This window comes from Lethenteron reissneri, chromosome 39 (assembly GCF_015708825.2).
Source record: "Lethenteron reissneri isolate LAM-NWPU_2019-01 chromosome 39, ASM1570882v1, whole genome shotgun sequence".
In the NCBI taxonomy this organism is placed as follows: Eukaryota; Metazoa; Chordata; class Hyperoartia; order Petromyzontiformes; family Petromyzontidae; genus Lethenteron; species Lethenteron reissneri.
In genome coordinates this window covers 1875710-1893051 of record NC_083817.1, presented here as the reverse complement: position 1 = coordinate 1893051, position 17342 = coordinate 1875710, and the positions used below count along the sequence as shown (strand labels likewise).

Genomic DNA, 17342 nt, shown 5'->3' with positions numbered 1-17342 from the left:
GCTCAATCTAAATCAGATCTCTGAAGCGAACCAGGATTCTAAGTCTGGATAGTGCCTGGATGGGCAATCACCATGCATAAAACGTCGTTAACAAATGGCAGTGCAGCAAAACCCATTGTTATGCTGTACTATGCTCCATTGTATATGCTTCCCACATTCACCCCCTACTGGACATGTGAAAAAGAGCTTTATAGCTCGTCGGATTCCTCCAGTAGGAAGCTTCTGATTTTTAAATACAGACTACTGGCCAGCACAGTGAAGCATTGTAAAAAAAAAAAACGCCCGTAACACGCACGGTATGGACAGGTCCAAGCCTGGTCACCGATTTGCCGACGCGCGTCTCGTCAACAGGGCCGTGTGCGCGTGCGTGGCGGGGTTCTGCGCTGCGCCTGTGGCCACACCTGGACATGCACGAGAGGAAGTCGTGCTTGGCGTGCTCCTCGTACAGCAGCTGGAAGCTCGACTCGCCCGAGTTGCTCCTCTCCTCGCGCTTCGCCTCGTGCTCGGCAGCAAACTGACGCACGTCCTCCTCGGAGGAAGCGACCCGCTGCAGGCCTGGCAACACCGCACCGCGCCACGCCGTCAGCCACGCGCATCACCACCTTACACATACAGCGACGCAGATCCCCCCCACCCCCCCATCACCCCACCCCTGCACCCATCCTGCACAGCCCGCTGGGACGAGCGCCGTCAGCGAGCGCCTATGAAGCAGAGGTCGCAAACGTGTACGGGTAGCCGGGTATCGGGTAGGGTACGGGTATCGGGTACCCGATCGCGACCTCTGGGATGAAGCCATTTTGCAGGCGCGGGTGAGTTGATTCTAGGAACTTGAATTGTGAGAAGAGACAAGACGTTGGGAAATGAGTGACAAACGGTTACTCACCAGTGACTCACGGCCTACCCGTACCCGTCCGCACCAGGGTCGCAAACGGGTACGGATATCCGGGTATCGGATAGGGTATGGGTATCGGGTACCCAATTGCGACCTCTGCTATGAAACTCGGCGAGGGTGCACCAAGTGGGATACTGTGGAAAGGACCACGTCCGGCCGCCTTTGTCTCTCCAGTATTTGAAGTTTACGAACTGCACCATGTGCTGTACTCGTTTAGGGCAGAGTCGAAATAGGGGAGGCCCAGGGGTGGTTCAGATATCACTCGTCACTGATGCGAGCCCCAGCTGGAAATGGAACTCGGGTCGCCGGGTTCGTTGCACTGTGAGCTAACCGCTGCTTCACGTGCGCTCGCACACACGCATTCACACGTACGTACATATTTAGATGTGCCTGTGTGCCTGGCTACTCGGGTACATAGCTTCGTACAGAAATGTGTACGTGATTAATACATGCATGGTAAATATTAACATCATTTAACAATTCAACATCAGTGTGTGCACATGCACTCTCTCACCATGTTTTTGACAGAGCGCCCTCCTTTATGCCAGGGGTGTTTCAGAGCCTTTTACATGACACCTTATGCATGTATGTTGAACTTCTTTCGCACCGTACGTAGCCAACCACGCTAATCGGAGGTGCGGGGGAAGGACCGCAAACTAAACACAAAGGATTTAGAGGACTCCCCCAGTGGCAGTTGTCCCTGTGGGCACAAGGCGACCGAGTGCCTGGCCTGCAAACTGCCAGTCTGCCGGTGGGGGACGATGATTGCTGCCGAGTGAAATCCCACGCAAGCACACTCGTCTTAGTGGACGTACGCCCGGGCACGCACAGTTGCGTGGCCCTGTGGTTGAACCCAGAAGGCTTAAGACAGACTCACACAAACACACAAATTCCCCACTCGCTCATGCGTTCACACAGCAGCTGTCAGTCACCGAAAAATTGGAAGTAATTTCTCCACTGTGTCTGTCGCAGGTCAGGTCAGAACCGTCTGAACTATAGCCCGCGGAAAAAATACGGCCCGCCAACTCATTTAATCTGGCTCACGGCACCCAAAGCTTTGATATTAAATTAACGAATTTAATTATTTCTCATCGCTCTGTAAAAAAATAAGTTGGCCTTCTTTAGCAGTATGTGAGCTCTGCAGTGATGCGAGACGGTGGAGAGGTGCTGGCCTGAGCAGTGATGACAGCAGTGCTGCTGTACACGTGATTCACCATGCGGCTCTACATCTCTCCGATCACTTCTGATTACATCTTTCTACTTTCCCACTCTCATACAACATCTCTAGTCTTTCTTTTACGTCTCTAATTTGAATACATCTATCGATTTTCTCTGATAATTCTCTTTTGCTTATAATTCGTATATCACTTTGAATCATATCCTTTTCCTATCGCTATTTCTCACATCGCTTGTAATTACATCTCTTTCTTCTGAATATAGCTTCCCTCACCATCCTTCCCCCATAACCTCCGATTGGCCGCCGGCATAGACAGACCCAGCTGAAATTAAACCCTGGCCCAGACAAGAAGCGTTACAATTACAAAACCAGTAGACAGATTGATTGGTTCAAATAAAAAAGGGAAGAAGAAAAAAAATCCCCAGACAAATATATTTTCTAGAAATTCATAAAAACCAAATCGGTAATTTTTTTGTAATTCAGTGTAAAAAAAAAAAAAATATGAAACGCTACTCTTGGAAGTTGTCAGGGGGCTTTGAAAAAAAATGGTGGCATTAAAAAAGCAAAGAAATAAAAAAACGCACATGACCTCTTTTTCTGGCGGCGTGCGTCGACAGCGGCCCTGGGGAGGATCTGCTCGCAGTGCCCGGCGCGATGAGATGACGAGCTATGGGCCACGTGGCCGCAGCGAACACTACCTCAACGTCAATCATCTGGAAAAGCCAATATTTCCAAATGGCTGCAGCGGGCATCACTCAAGGGGCTTCTCCACTGAAATACGCCTCCCCACATGCCTGAGCGCATTAACACAACCACCCCACCACCACCCCACCCCCGCTGTCCCTACACAGAAGCCGCCCGGCTGCCACCTCCACCGACAACAATTTTTCCTACCACCACCACCACCACATTTGTGTTCAGTTTGGGCGTGCCCCCCCCCACCACCCGTTTGGTTGCATCAGCTGAAACGCGACAAACTGTATAAACATCATTCACGTTAGAAATAATGCATGCGTGTCCGTGAATGGCCTCTGATAAAATTGGCTGGAATGCACTCAGTTCTCATCCAAGTAGGGTTGAGCTTGACAAGGTGCTTGGATGATCGACCCCACGCACAAGCAGACGGCCATAGGGCTGTAGGGCTCCGTGGGTGGACCACAGAGGGAAGTGCAGCAACATCCATCGTTGTATTGCACTATGCTCCCACTTCCACGCTCCCCACTTTAAGCAACTTGCACTGACTATGCTGGCGAGGTATGGTCAAATAACCCCCCCATGAATTGAATGGTGTTGGGGGCCCTCATTCAACAATGGACTGGCATAAGGAATGTAAATGCAAATGGTTAATTTTCAGGGTTTGTGATATAGCAATTATTGGCTACGAAATGGAGGTTTAGTAACCAATACAATGATCCATATTTGTTTAAAGGATAGGCCGACATTCTTACCGTTACCCCTCTACCACCTGATTTCGGAGTGCCACTATCCGAAGAAGACCAAAGCAATTTCAGCGAAAATCGCTGCCGTAAGTTCTAGTTAAATTTAGCCGTGAGAATATCCTAAGCCACCGGGTGAGCTGGAGCTTGATCGGGCAGAATTTGGTCAACACATCGGCCACGTATAAATAATATCTGTGTAAACATGACAATCTTGTCAGGTGGTGAAGGGCTCAATGTAAAATGAATTTTGGCATAAATAATTCTCAGTGGCAATACCCCAAAAAACATTATGGATCAATACAGCATTCTCCCTACTGATATTAACCAAGAAAATATCAATAAAGCCAGAGCCAGTTTGCAATGCTTTCTTGGCATCATCATCATTATCAATACTCCCATGATCAATAAGGGCAGCAACAACAGCAGCTACGTCACCCAGGAAATTCCGCAAACTCAGTTGTACTTGAGGCCATGTGGAATGCCGAAAGCTCATGGGGGCTCACAGAACCCACCGAGGGTGTCATGGGTTAACCGAGTGGGATGGCTGGCACACAAGCTACCTACCAGACAGTTAATGATTCACCTAACTCCAAAACCTCCCCACAAATTCTAAGAATTCGCACAATTCCGAGTGGTGATATCACTAAAAAAAATCCAAGATGTTCTTTTGTCTAGTTTTTACCACCTTATTTTTTTATGTTGGTCTCATTTTTAGTGTTATTTCACTCCATTAGCCCAAACGTCACATTAGCGCGTCGTTTGTGTAAGATTTACAAAAATGCTACATAAATTGATTCTTACACTCACATCTTCAATGCCTGCATCACGAGCGCAACCATTCATGATAACCGATGAACCCAATGCACGGTTGAGTGCGTACACGACCCTGCGCTGAGGCTTAGATATCCCGGCGTTCATCGGTAATCGCGATGAGCCTCAGTTGCGTCAATGCCGATCCCAATGTCATTGGTACAAAGCTGGCAGCAGAGCTGTCAAAGCAGCCTCACAAAACCTTCCTTCTCTGAAAACGGTGTGCCACTGCTCGGTCTAATTGACATCTTTGAAAAAGAGCTTCATAGCTCATCGGATTTCTGCAGTCTAAATGCTGAATGCTTTCCATCACTCTATGCTCCGTGTTTCTCTTTCCTTCCTTTGCTCCACAGGTTTTTTGTCCTATTTATCAGTCGTATGCAGAGACAGTTCGTCTGGTTTCCTATCACTGTTCTCTCAGCTCTCCTGGGCTCCCCTAAAATCTGTCCTGAATGTTATTTGAAGCTCCGTGACACGAGGCCACATTCATACATTCTACAAAAGTGCTCAAATACATCACGTGTGGCAATTTTCCACAAAGTTGGTATAGGTGAGCCACGGTTTCATGAGAGATAATAACGAAAAGATCTAAATAACACAAAGAACAATTTCATTTTGGTTAGGAAATGTGAACAATACTCAAGATAGGTACGAAAATGGAAGCGAGGGAAACGCAGGTTAAGTGGAAAGAGTGAAGAGGCAAAGGTGCAGCCCTGCAATGTCACGCTCACACCGCTGCTGGCGGAAGGGCCCTCCACTCGAGGGAGCTCAAGGGAACTTCTCTATAGGATATTGGCCTACTCTTCCACACTTGGAAGGTAACATTTTACCCCAGCACAGGTGACCTGCCGATCATGTCAACTGTATTGTACCCAACTGAAGTGTAACTATAGAACGTTTCCAGGAAAGTCGTTTTTCAAAACATTTGTTTGCAGGTTTAACATGCAGATTGATGTATGCAATATTTAAACTCATTGTGAATTCATGCTGCTAATGCATTTGCAAAAATTTGCTTTGAAATTTAGGGCCGCTTTTCCCAGGGAACCATTTTAGCAAGAGGAGAATGTATCTCTTGTTATTGTCTTGAATGTCAACGCAGCCTGCCAAATGTGTGCCCATGCTGTGGCATGAAAACCTGGTATTCTGAGATAAGGTTCAAGCTGCAATGGCACTTTACACATCATCGTCCGTGGCAACCTAACGATTGGGAAGGAGCTTTGGCGCTTTTTGCGCAGAGCTCAAGCCAACCCGAGGTGTACTCTCCCCTTTCTTTCCCCGCCAATGCTGGATTCATCATCTCACCCCCAATGTGTGCTTTGTTAACGTGATCACGTTCGTTTACCCAGGAGAGCCTCACTGAGTCTCAAGACCTTTTTCAGGAGGATCCTGCCAAATTTAATTCACAATACGCAGCTGTGTTGCTGGAACTGCTGCTGTGTGTGATCCAAAGTGAGTACTTTTTAAGAGGTTGTTTCTCAGCATGGGAATGTTTGGCCGATGCCAGGTGCATTGTGTGGGATTTTTTTTCTTAGCTATGGGAGAAAAAACGGAGAACACTCGAGGAAACCGATGCGGAAGAGGGGGAGAATTTACAAACGCCACACAGAAAGGCACCCGAGTTGGTATTCAAACCCAGGTCCTTTGTGCCTTGAGGCACGAGTGTCACCACCGTGCCACCACGCTGCCACCCGTTACTCGCTATTCTTTCTTTGTTCTTTTCTCTCTTTCCTCCGCTTCTCTTTCCTGCCTTAGATCGCAACTCGGCCGATGCTTAGATCAATTCTTACCAGGACGTGGCAACCTTCGGTATCCCGGTTGTTTTTCTCCGCTTGGTTTTGTTGAAAACGTAGACGCAATGAATTAAATATTGAGTGGGTAGGTCGCTACTCACGGGGCAGGAAATCCTGGTCGAGCTTTTCCCTCTGCTGGGAAGCGGCCATCAGCCCTCCAAAAGCCAAGTGCAGGTTCGGGATCTCCAGCTCCAGCTCCGGTTGGGACTGACACACACATGGCCACAGCGGTTTAACGCGCATAAAGACCGGACAGTGATAAGAACGCAAACACAACACAATAGGAGGCATGGAGACACAAACATCAACACATCGTGTGTGTAGATGACTCGCTGATGCATTCCTAAGTATTCTTAATTGATCACATGGCAGTCCAGCCAATTGCGGAGACCTGCAAGATACGTGTTCAATGTAGTTGATGATGGTGATAGAGTGGTGGTGTTGGGGTGGGGAGCGGTACTGTAGTGGTTAGTGCACTGCGCTACGAACCTGACGACTGACATTTTATTCCCGCTCACGGCCAACACCAGTGCTCTCCCTAGGTTGCCGGGGAGCACTGGTACCTAGGGTAGTGTATAAGCATCAGCTGGGGAGATAAAGGTGGCCGGGTGTGGTAGTGGCCACCCACCCCTTCTTATGCCGTGCCGGCCTTCATAGGTGCTCGCTACAGCACTTGCCCCAAAAGTCTGTGACGGCTGTATGGGGGATATTTGTCTTTGATGGTGGGGGTGATGGAGCAGAATAGTGAATGGGTAATGAGGTAGGTGACGTGTGTGAGTGTCGGTGGGGGTACAGGTGATGGTGCAGAAACGAGCTCAAAACAGACACACCGAGACGTACAAAACAGAGAGACAAACAAAAATGCAGGGTAGAATATATTGAGCTACAAAACATGATGATTAACACGGATAATGTTCACATACAAATGGGGCAAACACAACAATAAAATAAGGGACTGCACACGCAATGCCTGCGTTGAGTCTCCCATCTGTATAACTCTAATTTATTGTAATTGTAATCCGTTTTAAGTATGCATATGCTGAGTAATGTACATAATACGTGTCCAGGTTAGTCTATTAATAAACACACCTGCCAGCCAAAAAAGCAGCGCAGTTATGGATAGCTGGAGATTTATTGCCGTTCTCAATAATTGCATTTTAATAATTAACGAAGGACTCGATATTAAATGCAGTGCGACGAGGTCATTTTTTTCTGCAGTTCAAGGGAAGCCAGCTACTCTGGAAGCATGCTGCAGCAGCAGCAAACGCTCTATGAACAGCAACACCTCTGGTTGCAAACGCTGCCTCGTGCATTAATGCCTGCCACCCACACAAGACATTTCAAAGGGCAAAACAACAGAGCCCAGGGTTCCGCAGTTGTTGCCGGTTCGTTTCAGCCGCCGAAGGAGGCGACACAGACGGCATGACCTCACGACTGGCTTTAAGCTCAATAACGTTAACACTAACCACAGCCAGAGCTCCACCGCTGAAACTAAACATACCTCAACTAACCAACAACATAAACTCCTCCCTTTTACCGACCAGCCCTCGAGATACACACGTTACACCCACGCTTCTATATTCCGTTCAGATAAGGTTACATTTTGACACTTTATTCATCCCAGCTGAACTTTAATTTAATCCCTAACGCTTAACTAGAACCTTAATCCGAGCCGCAACCCCAATTTTTGTTGGCCATAACCAATGTAACTCCAGGCCTTTCTCTAATCCGAGCCTTCAAATGGCTTTTCTTAATTCTATCCTTACACACCAACTCCAATATTAACCCAAGCCCTGTACAACAGCCCTTGCACTCACAATTACTTTAACCTTAACCCTAACCAGAGCTATATTTCGTACCATCACTGGTAGACCTGTCACAGTCAGCTGACAAAGTATACAGCTTTTATGGGAAAACATCATCCAAAACGGTAATGAGCCATTTCAAGTGTAATGTTTTTCACAGAGCAAAGTGAGAAATGATAGCTGACAGTATAGTGTCCTAAACTAATTATAATCAAGTTTTAAGAAATAAATATACATCCCCATTAATTATTTATATTTCAGTAATTTTATAAATCCTATACGTTTGAAACTGATATTTGGTTTTGATGTCCCTTTTCACACCAGCCTCGAGGGCAAAAGAGAAGCCAATTAAATTCTGAAACCTTTACTAAATCTCCAGACGTTATTAAATGCTGGAATATCCACCGTTGAACGAGACAAAGACGACGGGCAATATGGGCAAAAATTCTAAACCGTTGAACGCAGATTAAAACTCCGTGTTCGTAGTCTCCCGCAATAGCACTTTCAGGTAAAGTCCCCTGAACAGACAGCCTCAAGTTTCAAGGATTCTGTTGGACATCGACTTCTCTGAACTGTGGAAGTGCTTGGCCCATGCACAGGTCACGCAGGACCGGTGACAAATCTCATCAGCATTTTACAATTTCATTTGAAGTCTCTGTCGGGTCGACGACAACAACCTGTGGGGGGTTCTAGGCATGTCCTGGTCTGTGGCTCTCATGTAGTCGTCGACGAGAGCAGTCAAAATACTTCAGTCTACTCTCCCAAACGTGATTGTCTGGGTTGGGTTTCACATCGTGTATTTCTACTCTCGAGCTTTCGCCACGCACTACTGCCGGCATCTTCAATCGGATATTCATCTCCTGAAGGCGCCCGCATTGGCTGTGAAAACCTCAGCGTTCAATTAGTCCACTCTCAAGCTATTAAATATTGGTGTGAGGTGCATGCATTTCATCGCACCTCCCCAAAATTATGAGGTTAGTCAATCGGTGAATTCAATCGTTTGTTTAATGTACATACGTAGCCACTTACCATGCTTGGTCTCCCTAAGTACACCGCTGTCTCTGATGACGTCCCTAAAATATCTTAGCCTGCATCTTCAATCAGGCCAATTAATTTTGTCTCGTCACGGTGAGTCATGCCTCGGTCTTCGGTGGGTAAAGTAATCACCATCACGCTTTATAATTACAATCCATAGATAGTGTCCGCCGACCAAGATAAATTACACGTAAGTACTTGTATTCAGTCTGCTTTTCAGAGGTGGTCACCGCCACGCTCCGGGTAATTTAATGATGCGGGCCGTGTCGGTGACCTCCACCGACAGGTACTTCCGTCACAGACTGCGCGAACAAAAATAAAACTCACCTCAAGTGGTGCCGATCTCACCTGAAAGACAACGACTTTTCCGTCATCGGCCTGCAGGTAAAATGTCCAAGAGGAGGAGATGAAGGACTGCGCCGAGCTCATGAGGTTCCCGCAGAGACTGGACACCAGCGTTAGTGGGTAGAGGAAGTGGATGCGTGGCACCATCGACATCAGCTGTGCACACAACGACAAAGGTCCCGCCGCCCGTATAGTCTTCAACAGACTGTTGGGGCAAGTGCTGTTCGCGAGCGCCTACGAAGGCCGATGTGGCAGGTGCAGGGGGCTGCCTTTATATCCCTCGCGGAAATGTTTCCACATCGCACCAGGTACTCATTTAAAGCCGAGTCGACCCAGGGGTAGGCTCAGGACCGGTTCAGATACTCGTCACCGATGTTGACCGTGAGTGGGAATCGAACTTGGCTCGCCGGGTTCAAAGCGCGGCGTGCTGCCACTGTGCCACCGCTCCCCTCGTGCGCACGCACGCACGCACGCCACTCTTCCCCAACCAGCGGTGGGTGACACCACCAAGTGTCTTGCTCAGGCTCCTTCTTTGAACGTGAAACAACACGAACTGTACATTCGGCAACGCTCGCTTTCTTGGCACCGCTTGTTTTTTGCACCTCGTCATCGCCGTCCAATTACTTTTCCTTGCATTTCCACGATGTTTCCATTTAAACATGGACTTAATGTCTCAAAGGCTTTCTGAAACAACAGCAAATGTTTTGGCATCATCCGCCGCTGATGATAAGTATCTGGCCGCGAGCAAGCAATTTAATTGCTAGAGTTTGTGTGTATGTATATACCACCCACATAATTTATGAGACGGAACACTTCCTTGCTAATAATATCTCTGCGGCGTTATATCAATCAGTGAACCCTGCATGAGAGAGGAGAGTGCAATACCCATTAGGCTGCCCAGCTGACCGTAAACAGGAGTTTATTTCCCAACCCAAATCATCTTCTTCTTGCGAACGTTTCTCCCACTCGCGAGCGTCCTGCTTTCCGAGCCCTCTCCACGAATCTTCGATCATCCATCGCGATCATCAGTGCTTTATTTTGGTTTTTATATGACTATCATTTGGTTTTCATACTCAGACAAGCCTCACTGAGTCTCAAGCCTCTTCAGTTTTCGCTGTAGGGAGCGATGTAACAACGTGCAATCCCAATTGAGTAGCAGGTAATAATTAAACGTTGGGATGTTTGGCCAATACCAGTTACATTTTACGATTATTATTTTTTTAGCTATGGGAGGGAACCAGAGAACCTGGAGGAACCCATGCAGAACAGAAAGGTACCCAAGTCAGGAATCGAACACAGGCGCTTCCTGCTGTGAGGCCCGAGCGTTAGAACGACGCCACCTCCATGGCAATCATCTCGCCACGTCATCTTCAGTCTCCACCGCCGCCCCCCCCCCCCTCTTTCTCGTCTCCTCAACGTTCACGGTCTGACCTCTCTCTCTCTCCAGGGTACCCTTCTGACCTACTGACCAAACGTCCTGACCCACACGAGAGCTGCACAGAGATGTCTCTACCTGTTTTTGGCGGAGGACAGCCAGGGGCTGCTGGCTGTCGCAGCCGGTGCTGCATGCCACCTGCTCCTCCACTCGCTTGTACGCCTCCATGCAAGCTGCACACAAAGACAAAGATCCCCCCCCCCCCCCCCCCCATATAACCTTTAACAAATTGTTGGGGGCAAGTGCTGCCAAGCGAGCGCCCGAGCTGCACACATGCACGCGTTCAGACACGCACGCACACACACACCGGCACGCACGTGCACACAAACAACGGTCGTGATTTGCATTTACCCGGGCTCTTACTCGGCAACTCATTAAGGACACCGAATTGAATCTCCCTCCTTGGCCTCACATTCACACAACAGGCAACGTACGCATATTAAAGAGGTGGGCTTAACGCCGCTGGCTTGTTCCCAGCCAGGCTGCTGAGCACACACAAGCTGCAATCCATGCCCCACCACCACCGCTGCTGCCGCCGTCAGCGATCCCACTCGCCGCCCACATCTCAAACACACCGCCGCCGCCGTCACCACCGCCTCTGCTCTGTGGAGTGAAGCCATCTGTCCCTCAAGCGGAGAAAATGCTAAACAATTATTGCAAGCGCCCAAGTCCCACAATGGCCGTAAACAGACGAGCACACTCACCAACTCCGCACGGAATGCAAACCGTGAAATTATACAAATTGGGCTTTTTTCGTGCACTAAACACAGATCATTATCTGTGGTGGACACTTTTAATTTGCATAATTTTATGTCATTTATTGAGGAAGTGAAGCGCTGCGAGATGGATTATGTCTTCCACAGGAGTAACTGTACTTGGGTTTGTAGGTCTCTCCTGCAGGAAGACAATGATTAGCTTGCTTGAAGATACATCTGCAACGCCTGCGAGGACATCGACCGTAACACGCACTTCTGGGGTCTCAGTCGGTTGCATTTGGCAGAATTAGATGTGTGCCCAATTCCTTATACCTTTGCTAAACTTAAGAAACACGCACTATCATGGAATATACCTTCAATAATACGAATGCTTGTTGATGGCTGCTTGGCATTTTGTGCCTTTGCACCTGTGCCTGGCAATTGATAAACAAAAATAGCCGGAGCGTGCCAGCGCCGGGTCCAACGCAGGAGACGCCGAGGGCGCAGGCTTGGCCTAGGCTGCCGTAACAGCCACCGCAGCCGAGGGTCAGCCACCCGAAGCTCTGGTGTCCGTACTCGGGTCTCCTTCATGGTACCGACCCGCTGTGGATGCGAAGTGTGCTCCAGGCCAAGCCATCTGGACAACACGAATTTCCTCTCCAAGGATGGTAATGTGGCACAACGTCCAGGCATCTGTTGCTCGTGTATTCCGCACTCGTACGGAGGAATCGTTAGGGGGGTGGCCATCCCCCCTCCTGGCCAAAAGCCCCCTGGCCCCCCAACCCACCCTGCAACTCTCACATCGATCTGCGGCTGAGTCCTTTATAGACACTTAACGATTAGCCCCCCCCCACCCCCTCGCAATTATGCGACTCGTCACAATTAAATGAACCTTTCACAATTCAAGGTCTCATTCCATTCAATCTGGTTTTCAGAGGTGGTCAGGGTCTCATTCCATTCGTTCAATTCCATCGTCTGCATTGACGAAAATGTGTTTTTCTGACAGCGGTGAATGCAGCACCGGTAGTGGCTGATGGAATGCAGACGGAGCGATTAAAGTCAACACATGCAAAGAAGCAACAATGTATCCCTACACGCACGATTCTACGCGTGCAACGTAAGCGTGAGAATCGATTTTATATCGAACGCTGACACAACGCATCGTTAAGTGCCAATGACGCTGCAAACGCAAGCAGAATTGCCGCGCGATGGATTTATTTATAGATTTCCCCCCCCCCGCCCCCTTTGGGATGTGGACGTTGCTAGAGGAACAGCGTTCAATGCCTTTCCCTCGTTGCCCCGAGGTGGCGACGATGCCGGGCCTTCTCCTTGAACTTCTGCGGTCCTTGTGGTGCGCGGCTGTTCCCACAACACCTTCCGCCAAGACAGCTGCGGTTTCATATAACGAGGCGGCCGGGCAGCACGCGTTCTTTCCTCCCTTGACATCGTAAAATCTTACTTAAAAAAAACATATCTTTGAAGCAGAAGATGAGTCAGTGCTGGATCCAACCACATTTGCCAATGTGATTTGTAACTCTGATCGTTGTCAACAGTGTATGGATAGTTACATTTTAATGTGCAATTTTATTGAGGGAGGCGTGTTGTCGTGATGTGGTATGAGACTGTTATTGTTGTTATGTTGTTGCCTTGCCCGAGCTTGCATTTTTTCATGAAAAATCGGCATGAATGTACGTACTTATGCAATTTGTACTTCAATATTTTGTTACAACTTGCTGACCCACCCCTACTGGACATCTGTAAAAAAAAAAAGAAGAGAGCTACATAGCTCATCGGATCTCCTCCCGTCTAAATAAAGATTTTGATTCTGACGTGTGGCCAAGAAGGCGACACAGAACCAACTTGGGATCTGCACAGAGCTTTAAACAACAGCGCCGTGCGGGTGCTGCTGTGCCAAGCGCCAGTGCAGGTGCTGGTGTGCCAAGCGCCATCAACATCGGCTGGTCTGAGGTTGTACCGTAAACAGTGGCATAAAATGAGAGTGTAAAAAAATAAAAATTGAAGATATTGGAACTGGAATGATAGTGATGAAATAACGCCGAATATAACGGACCACGTAAAAAAGTAAGAGGCCAAAACTTGACCAAATTAATTACGTTTAAAAAACATGCAAAGGCTAATGTATAATGCTAATGTATGAAGCTAATGTCTAATGCTAATGTTGGGGAAAATTAGGTTTTCCGCTCATGGCTAAGTAAATTGAGAAAAGGCGCCAGACTGTGCAGTCTGGCTGATCAAGTGAATACATAAGGAAGTGAGATCTGACAGATTGATATCACCTGACCCCAGCGGTTTGGACTGAACCATCTGCAGTCGTTGGAGGGGGTTGGCTATTCGAAGAACCGCCAGCATGACGTCGCGTATCCAACTCGCTGGGGACCGAGGTCAAGGCGGATGCGCGAGCACCTCCAGGGAATGACAGTCACACCGGGGGAGACTCGAACTAAATTGATGACGTGGGAAAAATTGTGACTTAGGGAAAAAAACGGTGACTTGGTAAAAAAAAGCACCAACTGCTTTACACCTGGGAAAACACTTCACTGCACCTTATAAGTAAGCGAATTTAAACGAGCCGAATAATCAGTATGCAACAAGGACATATTTGTGATCGCCTATAGCAAATGACAATTACACCGTGCACAAACACTGCACTGGGTATGGGCAGTTAATTGGTCATGGCAGATATGTGACGGTCGGATATGCAACGTTGCACTCGATGCGTTACACCAAAGTTTAAGATGCCAGACCCTCATTACACCCATGTGCATATTAATGGAATCCACTACAATCAGCTTAACAGTGCCAATAACAGTAAGTTTAATTGTGCGATTTCGTTGTCAGTGCTTCACAGGAAGAGTTATATCACACAGCTATAGTGGCAGTGCTGTGGCAGTGCTGTGTGTGAACACGATGATCTTCTTGAGCATCATCTTTTGCCACATGGGTTGGCATACAGGCTTCGAGTAATACGAAACCGCAATGCTTACACTTCCATGTGAATAAAACGATGCCCACGTTCAATGGTAATGCATTCTCTAACACACTTTGGTAATGCTCTTCTCAACGTCATCACTTAGGGATACCCCTATTATTGAGTTTCTGGAGCCCAACCTTCTCTCCCACTCTACCAATGGGTGTAGCCATCTATCACTTATTTACCCGAGTCTATTCATCTTAATTACCGGATCCATCAAAAACACAATACAAAACCATTTAGACTCACTAAGGGCTGCTTGACGGCACCAGGCCACGTCAGTATGAATGTGGATTCACAGATCGCTGTCTGTGCAGACCTCTAAGTGTTAGCAATTTGTATTTGTGGGGTTTCTCTAGGTACTCTGGTTTCCACCCACATGTTAAATTAAGTTCTTAAAATGGAATTGGCAAAACATGTAAATGCAAGACCCTTATATAACACTGTTTGATTGAGATTAAGTAAGCCTTCACTGCATAAATTATGTTTTTGTACTCCGTAAACAACAAAGTAACTTAACACTACTCTCTTGTTATTGAAGTCTAAAAGTGCAGTATTGCACGATACATTATGATACAATACGTTAAAATCCGATGCGAATCCATCACGATTAAATCTGCAGGCTTGTGGATTGAGAATTATTTGACGGTCACCATCCAAACCAAGTGAATGGGTCCCACTTAGAACAGAAACCTACACGACCGACGATAAGCAACCAACGCGATTCGATCGCACATGTCGCACACCGCGGAAATCCAAGTTGACCACAAACGAGTCTGTTTCTTTTTGTTTCTACCCGCGCACTGAACTCTCAACCCCACCTCCCCCATGTTCGTTGAGAGGCAAGGGGCTAGAGGGTGACCGTTACTCGTGACAGCGGCGCTCGAGCACTCCGAGGCCACGCGCAGCGATGCAAAGCGTCTTGGAACAGGCCGACCTCCCCCCTCCCTAGTGGTCAACGTGGCGTCGTCGCGAGCGCTCTCGCGGCGTTGTAGAGAGCTTTAAGCTGCATTTTGAGGATCACTCTTTCAGGTTTACTAACGAGCACTTTTACCTAACAACAAAAAATATAAATTTCAGCTTATTACATTTTAGCGGATGATATTCACGTTAGTTTGATGCTATGCCTGTACTTTACTGTATGCTGCATATTCACTGTTGGCTCTGACCTGATATCAACAACTTACGACACCAAACGTTTATTGCCACAAGCCGATCTCAACACACATCAAGAATTTCGTTGTTATTAGGCTCAGAACTATCGGATCACTTCCCAGAGCAACATTCGTCACACATTCTGAAAGAAAAATATATTTGTTTACATCTGCCTTGGAACACGCTTTACACTTTATTACTGGACTCATCAGATATCAGAAGCTAAGCTGGGTTAAGGCTGGATGGTCCTTGGATGGGTCACCACCCTGCCCCTTAAACATGTGCAGTAGGCGTTGCGGGCAGCAGAGGGCAATGCAGCAAAATACAGCGTTGTTCTGTAGTCCCCCCCCAACTGCACAAACCATCGCGGTGAAGTCATACAACGCTCACTGCCTGCACGGCATGGGGAGGGGGGTCCTCAACCACGATTTCAACTTCATGTTGCTCACCAGCAGTGTGTGGTGAACCTGTCCAACAGATGCCACCAAGTTGCCCGGCACGATTGTTAAACGCTGACAATGAACACTTCGGGAACATTCAGTGCAGCGCAGCAAAAGCGCGTAAAAAAAAAGCATTGCTATGTCGATATGGATCGTGGTTAATAAAATAATAATCAGACCAGGGTTTCGCTTCTAAAATTAGACGTCGCCCGTTATTTCTTTTGGCAATGATAAAGACGCCGCCGCGTTTATTATTGAATTAGAAACAATCCACCGTGACGGCTGTGCAACGATTCAGTTTGTTTTTATTAAAATTAGAACCTATCAACTCATTTGTAATATTCACTTCGGAAGAGCCAATAGCGCCAACGGAAACATATGGCGGCATAAAACACGCGCCCTACACATCAGCCGCATTCACTGCCAAGGTAGCTCAGGCGTGGAGAGTGGCGGCTTTACGATCATTAGACGCCAAATTCTATTCCCACATCTCAACCCTTCATTACTTTGGGGGGGGGGTAGGTTTATTGTATCGCGGGGTGTCGTACTCGCGTGCCGCTGGGCCGCATTACCATGCGTACGACCCACGGCAAAATACAAATGCTTTTCCGCGTGGCCCACAGCCCCGCTATTTGGTTCCCGTGCACACCAATCTACCCCCCAACCTCCCCCTGCCTGCTGGTTATGCCGCAAGTGCTGCAAACCGTTCCTCGACCACGCATTAAAGATGCAGTCGACCAACTTGCAGAGTCAGCTGGAGTGCCTTGCAGCTCCAATAACTCTGATACCCATGTTCTAAATCAGGGTAGGGAAACCGGTTCCCATCTCAGGGTCCAATAGGATTTTCAAGAACCTTTGGCAGGCTACACATTACCACACCCCTTTGGCATTATCTAATAATAACGCAAAATATAATTAGGGCCCGTACTGCGATGCTGCAACGGCTTCCCTTTCACCAACACATGGATGTCGGATTACTATCGCAGTTCAGGATTTATACAAGCAGCAACGATGCTTCCGGTGATGATGAATACATAATTTTCTGGCCATTTCGAAGTGACAGGCCTCTCGTGGCCCATATGAAATGGCCCAGGGGCTAGATAGGGTCCAAGAGCTGTCAGCTCCGTGCCCCTGCTCCCAAGGGACGAGAGTAGGGAGGTAGGAAATGTTATGCGTGTGCGTGCACAGCAGCAAGACTCACCAGCCAGACACTCGTAGCGTGTGCCGTTCAGATCCACGCCATCATCCACAAACTGGCAGATGGAGAACAGACGGCATCCCCGCTCACAGGCCAGGGTGAGCCTCTCCTGCAGGGAGAACACATACAAACAA

General features: G+C 48.0%; 1 protein-coding gene across 2 annotated transcripts in view; it reads right to left on the bottom strand.

Moving 5' to 3' along the window:
* The window catches only part of TMEM59 (transmembrane protein 59), a 66209-nt gene that overhangs the window by 13285 nt on the left and 35582 nt on the right, over positions 1–17342 (bottom strand). The window contains exons 2-6 of one of the 2 annotated variants that reach the window (XM_061567748.1): positions 17212–17317; positions 10807–10901; positions 9276–9449; positions 6210–6315; positions 402–555 (exon numbers count right to left, since the gene is read on the bottom strand). In XM_061567748.1, the coding sequence (XP_061423732.1) occupies positions 402–555; positions 6210–6315; positions 9276–9449; positions 10807–10901; positions 17212–17317 (635 nt within the window). The remainder of the gene's footprint in view (positions 1–401; positions 556–6209; positions 6316–9275; positions 9450–10806; positions 10902–17211; positions 17318–17342) is intronic. The other variant, XM_061567749.1, reaches the window with a different exon arrangement.